The 8802-nt window shown below is 46.5% G+C and overlaps 1 protein-coding gene across 1 annotated transcript in view; it reads left to right on the forward strand.

Annotated features, from left to right (window-relative positions):
* cacna1ia (calcium voltage-gated channel subunit alpha1 Ia) overlaps window positions 1-8802 on the forward strand; it is a 185158-nt gene that overhangs the window by 92094 nt on the left and 84262 nt on the right. The window contains exon 15 of the mRNA XM_048617377.1: window positions 3032-3472. Coding sequence (XP_048473334.1) covers window positions 3032-3472 — 441 coding nt within the window. The remainder of the gene's footprint in view (window positions 1-3031; window positions 3473-8802) is intronic.

Genomic DNA, 8802 nt, shown 5'->3' on the forward strand with positions numbered 1-8802 from the left:
TAGGGTGAGGGTTAGGGTTAGGATGAGGTTGGGGTTAGGGCGATGGTGAGATTGAGGGTTAGAGTGAGAGATAGGGTTCAGGTGAGGGTTAGGGTCAGGGTTAGGTTTAGAGTGAGAGTTAGGGTGAGGGTAAGGGTTAGGATGAGGATAAGGGTGAGGATTAGAGTTAGGGTTGGGGTATGGGTTAGGTTGAGTGTTAGTATTAGGGTTAGGGTGAGGTTGAGGGTTAGGATTAGGGTTAGGTTTAGGGCAGAGGGCTAAGGCTAGGTTTATGGTTAAGGTGAGGGTGATGGTTAGGGTTAATTTGAGGGTTAGTGGTAGGGTTAGGGTTGGAGTGAGAATTAGTGTGAGGGTTAGGGTGTGGGTTAGGGTGAGGATGAGGGTGTGGGTTAGGGTGAGGATGTAGGTTAGGGTTAGGCTGGTCGACTGAGCCACATGATGACTGTTAGACATTGTAACCCTATCGCAGCTATACCCTTTGGCCAAGGCATGTTGTCACTCAGTGATCTCCCTTTCTAATGAGAAAGCAGCCCTCAATCCTATGAGCTTTTGGAGGTTTTTAAAGATTCCACTCCTGTGACTTGAACACAGATTCACTCTGTAGGACAGGGCCCAGGGAACACTGCGCTGCTAAGCTTCAGGTGGCCAGTGCCCAGCCAATGTCAATGGCCCCTTGGCGCACTCAGCCGTGAAGGGAGGGCGCAGGGAGCTCTCGTCCCAGGTCCCAACCTCCATTTCTCCCTCAGCCCATGTTCGACCAGCTCATCGCATTATCCTGAGCACAAGGCTGTCTGTAACATTTTCCCCCATAACAGCAGTCACTGGGTTTTTTACATCATTCCCTTATGTTTAAGTGAACCACATCGCCATGCCATCACATCCCGAGACAGATCTCTGAGGAAGTGGCACGAACGCTGTGCCAATGGTCCCTTACAGTTAATCATTACAAATGGCAAAAACAAGATCAGTTTTCCTTCCTGCCTTTCACACTCACTGGTGTACTCTATGGCAATTATATTCCTTGTGCAGTTTGCAATGCAGAATGACACAGTCTCCAATTTGTGCACAGCAAGGTCCCACAAACGACCACAAGGTAATAACCAGATAATTTGTTTGTCAGTGATGGTGGTTGAGATGTAGCTTTTGGCCAGGGGCAACAGAGAGCACTCCCTTGTCCTTCTTCACATTAGTAGCCGAGGGACCATGCCAGAAGATTGACAGGGTCATAGAGTTTTACAGCATAGAAAGAGGCCCTTCAGCTCATCGTGTCTGCACTGATCATCAAAATCCATCTATTCAAATCCCATTTTCCAGCACTTGGCCTTTAAACTTGGATTCAATGGCAATTCAAGTGCTTATCTAATCATTTCCTAAATGTCTCCATGGTTCCTGCCTTTATCACCCTTTCTGGCAACAAGGTCCATATGACCACCACGCTCTGGGTAAAAAATAATTTTCTCAAATTCCCTCTAAACCTCCTGCTCCTTACCTTAAAACCTGGTTACTGACCTCTCTACTAAAGGGAATCATTTCTCCCTATTTACCCTGTTCACATCTTTTATACTTCTGTGCATTTCAGTCAGATCCCCCTCAGCCTTCTGTGCTGTAAGGAAAACAGCCCAAACCTATCCAGCCTCTGCATTGCTGAATCACTCCATCCCAGGCAATACCCTGGTGCATCTCCTCTGCACCCCCTCCACTGCAATCACATCCTTCCTATAGAGTAACGACCAGAACTGCACATAGTGCTCCAGCTCTGGCCTAACTAACATCTTATACAAGTCCATCATAACACCTCTGTTCTTTTAGTACCTCAACTAATAAAGGCAGGTATCCCATATCCTTGCTAATCTCCTGATCTACCTGTTCCTACTGCCTTCAAGGATCTGTGGACGGAATAGTGGCTAAAACGATATGAATGCTCAAAATGTTAAGTTCCATGGACAGGTTACAAGGATCAAGTTTGTATTTGTTCAATCACAGAGAATTAAGGACCAATCTGATTGAGAAACTGATTGAAGGATATGATGAGGTAGAAAGAGGGAAACTATTTCCCCTAGTGTGGGGAAGGTGGAACTTTCACCTTTGAACCAGGTCCTACACGAGGGTGATATCAGGAAGCACTTCCTCACACAGAGGTATGTTTCCAATGTAGGTTTTCCACGTGCCTTCTGAACTATCCGCTCCACTGCCTTTGAGGATCTGCAGAACATACACCAATGATTCTCTGATCATCCTGTACACAGGAGGATCCTGCTATTCATCATCTACTCTCATTCCTTGCCACTTCTCTCAAAAATGCCTCCTTGGGCCTCCAGTTAATGTCTCATCTGAAAGACAGAGTGCAGCATTTCCTCAGTACAGGTCTAGGAGTGTCACCTCACTCAGACCTATCCCGGAGTTAGCCTTTGCTATCTCGGCAGCCTCCTGTCAGAGGCTGGCCAGTCACATGACCGAGTGAAACAGGCCAAGGGATCTTGGCCAATCCCCCTGCACATCCCCCCAGTGTGACAGTCAGGGGGTGATGACCCCCCCCCCCCCCACCACCTGACAGTCACATGTGTGCAGCCACAGGAGATGAGGGAGATATTTTAATGAATAGTTAGTGTTTACTGAGGAGAGAATCATGGTGAAGACCTCCCCCCCACCCCCCAAAATGTGACAGTTGGTGATGACCGAACATCCCATCTGACAGTCAGGTGGCGATGACCCCTGACCCCGTGCTCCCATGTGACAGGTGGCGATGACCCCTGGCCCCCTGCTCCCATGTGACAGGTGGTGATGACCCCTGGCCCCCTGCTCCCATGTGACAGGTGGTGATGACCCCAACCCCCTGCTCCCATGTGACAGGTGGTGATGACCCCAACCCCCTGCTCCCATGTGACAGGTGGCGATGACTCCTGGCCCCCTGCTCCCATGTGACAGGTGGTGATGACCCCAACCCCCTGCTCCCATGTTACAGTTGATGATGACCCCAACCCCCTGCTCCCATGTGATAGGTGGTGATGACTGTGTACTTTGCTCTTTGCAGTCAAGCCGTCGAAGCTCTCACTATGTACCGTGGGGTGCTGGCAGTAACTGGGGCAGCCGGAGGACCAGCTGGAGCAGCGTAGGCCGAGCCTCGAGCCTGAAACACAAGCCTCTCTCCGGGGAACACGAGGCCCTCCTCGCGGGCGACAGGTGGAGAATCCCCTCGACCTCTGATGACCCCAGAGATGCCCGGCCCGAGGAGGCTGCCAGCTCCAACCCACTGCATCGTCGGGCATTATCGCTGGACACCAAAGGTTCAGGGGACTTGCCGGAACTCCTCCAGGTCCCCGCCGTGCAGCCCGTGCCAAGGAAGAACAGCATAGCAACGGTTACCTTGGAGCGTAGGGACTGTAATGGCAAGGGCCCACATATTGTGAAGGAAATCTTCCCAAAGATGAACAACAGGAAAGACCAGGGCGTTTACGATGAGGAGATCGACTATGTGAGTTGACGAACGATTTCCCGTATGTTTTACCATCTCATAGAATCATACAATGCAGAAGTTATGGAAAAAGATAGGACAGGTCCAAGGGTTAAGGTGCTAAACTGGAGCAGGGCCAATTTTGGGACCATTAGGCAGGATATATCAGAGGTCTATTGGGTAAGTCTGTTTGAAGGAAAAGGAACAAAATGCAAATGGGAGGCTTTTAAAAGTGTGACATCTAGAATCCAGGGACAATATGGCCCTGTTAGGGTGAAGGGAAAAACTGGCAGGTTCAGGGATCCCAGGCTGATGAGGGATATTGAGGCTCTGGTCAGGAAAAAGAAGGTGGCATACGTTGGGTTTAAGCTATCGGGCTCAAGTGAATCCACAGATGACTATAAAAAGTCTAGGAGCACACTTAAGAGGGAAATCAGAAGAGCAAAAAGAGGTATGAGATGGATCTGGCTGATAAGGTTAAAGATAATCCCAAGAGGTACTACAGCTATATTAAGAGTAAAATGGTCGCTAGGGAGAGAATAGGTCTCCTTAAAGATCAGCATGGCCATCTATGTGTGGAGCCACAGGAGATGAGGGAGATATTTTGATGAATATTTAGTGTTTACTGAGGAGAGAATCATGGATGCTAAGGAAATAAGGGAAACAAGTGGGGATGTTTTGGACTGCATACATATTACCAGAGAGGAGATGTTTGCAGTCTTAAAGTGCATTAAGGTGGATAAATCCTCTGGGCCTGATCAAGTCCATCTTCAGAAGTTGTGGGAGTCTAGGGAAGAAATTGCAGAGGCCCTTGCAGAGATTTTTGCTTCATCTTTAGCCAGTGGTGAAGTTCTGGAAGACTGGAGGGTGGCTAATGTTGTTCCATTGTTTAAGAAAGGTGGCAAAGACAAGCCAGGGAACTACAGGCCAGTGAGCCTGACATCAGTAATAGGCAAGTTATTGGAGAGGATACTGACGGACAGGATCAACCAACGTTTGGATAGTCAAGGTCTGATTAGGGATAGTCAGCATGGATTTGTGCGGGGGAAGTCATGTCTGACAAATCTTTTAGAGTTTTTCAAAGAGGTAACCAAGAGGGTAACCTGATGAGGGTAGGACAGTGGATGTTGTCTGTACCATAAGGCCTTTGACAAGGTCCCGCACAGCAGGCTAGTTATGAAGGTTAAGCCGCATGGGATCCAGGGAGAGCTGGCTAATTTGATTCAAAATAGGCTCAATGGTAGGAAACAGAGGGTGATGTTTGAAGGTTGTTTCTCGAACTAGAGGCCTGTGACTAGCGGTGTGCCACAGGGGTCAGTGCTGGGACCTTTGCTGTTTGTTATTTACAGAAATGATCTGGATGTGAATGTGCAAGGCATGATTAGTAAGTTTGTGGATGATACAAAATTAGGAGGTATCATTGATAGCAAAGAAGGTTATCAAAAATTACAGAAGGATCTTGATCAGATGGGGATTGAGGATTGGCAAATGCAATTCAATACAGATAAGTGTGAGGTGTTGCACTTTGGAAAGTCAAACCAAGGTAGGACTTACACAGTAAATGGTAAGGTCCTGAGGAGTGTTGTGAAACAGAGGGACCTAGGAGTAAAAGTACATAGTTCATTGACAGCAACGTCACATGTAGGCAAGGTGGTGAAGAAGGTGTTTAGCATGCTGGCCTTCATCGAGGCACTGAGTATAGGAGTTGGGACATTATGTTACAGTTGTATAAGTCATTGGTGAGCCTGCATCGGAGTATTGTGTACAGTTTTGGTCACCCTGTTATAGGAAAGACATAGTTAAACTAGAAAGTGTGCAAAGAAAATTTACAAGGATGTTGCCAGGACTAGTAGGCCTGAGTTATAGGAAGTAGTTGGCCAGGAAAGGACTTTATTCCTTGGAACGTAGGAGAATGAGGGGTAACCTTATGGAGGTGTATAAAATCATAAGGGGCATAGATAGGATGAATGCATATAGTCTTTTTCCCAGGGATGGGGAATTGAAAACTAGAGGACATAGGTTTAAGGTGAGAGGGGAAAGATTTAAGAAGGACCTGAGGGGCAACTTCTTCACGCAGAGAGTGGTGTTTTTTTGGAATGAGCTGCCAGAGAAAGTGATTGAGGCAGGTACAATAGCAACATTTAAAAACCATTTGGATAGGCACGTGGATGGTAGGGTTTTAGAGGGATACGGACCAAATGTGGGCAGTTGGAACTAGCTGAGTGGGCACCAGGGTCAGCATGGACCAATTTGGGCCGAAGGGCCTGTTTCCATGCTGTATTACTTTGTGACTCTATGACTCTGAGCGCTCCTTCGACCCATCGCATCTGCACCAACAAAATTTACACTGTTTTTTTAGTCATTCATAGAATGTTGGCATCCCTGGCCAGGCCAAACCAGCATTTATTGCCCAGAGGCCAGTTAAGACTCAACCACATTGCTGTGAGTTTGGAGTCACATGTAGGCCAGACCTAAGAATGACAGATTTCCTTCCCTCAAGGAACCAGATGGGTTTTTCTTGACATTTGTCAATGGTTTCATTGTCATCATTAGACCTTGAATTCCAGATTCTTTATTGAATTCAAATTTCACCATCTGCCATCACAGGATTTGAACCTGGGTCCCCAGAACATTAGCTGAGTTTCAATAGTCTAGCGATAATACCACTAAGCCTTCGCCTTCCCAGCTTTCCAACACTTGGCCCCAAACCTTGAATGTCACAACATTGCAAGTGTTAATCCAGGTACTTTTTAAAAGTTCTGTAGAAGAGTCACTGGACCCAATACATTCACTTTGCTTTCTCTCCAGAAATGCTGCCAGACCTGCTGAGTTTCTCCAGCAACTTCAGTTCTTGTTTCTGATTTGCAAAACCAGTACCATTTTTTAAATGCTGTGAGGTGTCCCACTTTAACTACCTTCCCAGATTCCCCCAATCATCCTCTGAGTAAAAAGATTTTTCCTCCAATCCCCTTTAAACCTCCTGCCATTGACCTTATAATCAAAATCTCCTTTGAAATGCAGGATTCTTCAAAGAAAATGGGAACTCCGATGAATTTTAAAGGTCCGTTTCAAAGAGGGCCAATTCCACCATTGTCTGTGTTAACCCTGTTGGTCAGGACTGGCTTTGCTCATCCTACAGGTCACAGTGTCCCACATAGAGTGAAACAAATGCAGCACCGGTGCAATAATCTGGGAAAGAAGTTGAGTCCATTCAACAGGTCACAGGCTGAGCAGTTGGTTCGAGGTGCAGATTTTCACCAGGGAGGAATGCAAAATGAGTGGTGTGACTCCACATGAAATTCAGAGAAAGATCATTATCCAGGAGCAGGGCTAGCACTGCTGCCTCACAGCGCCAGGATCCTGGGTTCGATTCCACCCTCAGGTGACTGCCTGTGTAGACTTTGCACATTCTCCCCGTGTCTGAATAGCTTTCCTCCAGGTGCTCCGGTTTCCTCCCACAAAGATGTGCAGGTTATGGTGGTTTGGCCATTGGAAATTGCCCCATTGTGTCTAGGGATGTGCAGTCTGGGTGGGTTAACCATGGTAAAACAAAAGCCAGTGGGGCGGGGGGGTGGGGTTCATAAGGATAGAGTTGGGGCATGAGTGGGATGCTCTTTGGAGGGTCGGTGCAGACTCGATGCGGCTCAGTGGTCTCTTTCCCCAGTGCAGGGATTGTAAAACAAAACAGAAAATGGGGGAAAACACTGGCAGCCTCAGTGGAAAGAGGACCATTAGAAAAATCCTCAGTGTCTGGGGAGGTGAGGCTCCTTAGGGGGCTCAGAACTCAGTCGAATGACTTTGTTCTCAATGTTATAACTATTTTAGGGTTCTGTGAAATGGAGCCAATGTTTCAAATGAAATGTGAGTGTCTTTAGAACCCACTCAACTCCTGAGAGATGTCATACCTGAACAGAAATATTAACTCTGTCTCTCGCTAGAGCACTGTGTCCAGTTCTGGTCACCTTGTTATAGGAAGGATATTTTTAAGCTGGAGAAGGTTCAGAAAAGATTACCAGGATGCTTCCAGGGTTGGAGGGTTTGAGTTAAAGAGGGAGGCTGAATAGGCTGGGACCTTTTTCACTGGAGTGTAGGAGGTTGAGAGGTGACCTTATAGAGGTTTATAAAATCATGAGGGGTATAGATAACGTGAATGGCAGGTGAGAGATTTAAGAAAGACATGGGGGCAATTTTTTTTATGCAGAGTGGTTTGTGTGTGGAATGAACTTCCTGAGGAAGTGGTGGATGTGGATACAGTTACAGCATTTAAAAGACATTTGGATAAGTTCATGAATAATAAATCTTTGGAGGGACATGGGCCAAGTGCAGGCAGGTGGGACTAATTTAGTTTAGGATTACAGTTGGGTTGAAGAGTCTGTTTCTGTGCTGTATGACTCTATGACTATCTCTCTCTGTCTGCCTCTCTCTGGCTCTCTGTCTCTCTCTTTTTCTCTCTCTCTCCACAGATATTTCCAGACCCGCGAGATTCTCCAGCACTTTCTGTTTTTATTCCATCTCTCCAGCATCTGCAGTATTTTGCTAATACCCCGAATGAGATGTTGTCACACATCAGCTCCTCTCATCAGGCCGTTTGTATGAACTCAGGATGTGATTGGCACTGAATTATAGGAAACTTTGCAAGGGGCAGAAGACAGGCGGAGAGAGGAGAAGACAGAGATTAAGTGAAGGAGGAAGACGGAGAGGAGTGTACAGAGATAGGGAGGAGTGAGACTGTGCAGTAATTTGAAAACAAGATTGAGAATTTGAAAGTGGAGGTGTTGCCAAACTGAGAACCAAGGATGGGCCAGTGAGCACAGGGGTAATGGGTCAATAGGGCAATGGGTTTGGGTACACTTTTAGGCAGGGGCAGCTAATAAATACTCCTCGCAAATGGGTGAAAAGGTTAAATGGGACATCCACGACACCACTGTCTGCTAACACAGCACTTCCTACAGATCTAACTGGTACTACAGACAGTTGAATAGGTTTCCCTATCAAGACACTATGGTCTGAAAAATGTTCAAGAAAGTCACTGGCAAATCCAGCATATAAAAGATATAGTTTGAAGAGACATTGCAGTGACAAAACCCATTAGGTGTTAAACTTAAAAGGGAAATGAATTCGTGAATGACAAACCTCTTAAGCGCTGTGCGTTTAGCATTAAAAGTAATTATGCATGCAAATTCTAGGCGTTTATACATTGTCCATGTGACATTTGCCGAATGAATTTTAATTTTACTGGAAATAAGACCATTTTTGTGCCTTTGTCTCAGATTGACAGGGTCTTAATGGAGATAAGCAACTTGCTAAACATGTAACCCTGTGAGATAGTAGGAACTGCAGATGCTGTAAAA

Source organism: Rhincodon typus, chromosome 37 (assembly GCF_021869965.1).
Source record: "Rhincodon typus isolate 14 chromosome 37, sRhiTyp1.1, whole genome shotgun sequence".
NCBI classification, from domain to species: domain Eukaryota; kingdom Metazoa; phylum Chordata; class Chondrichthyes; order Orectolobiformes; family Rhincodontidae; genus Rhincodon; species Rhincodon typus.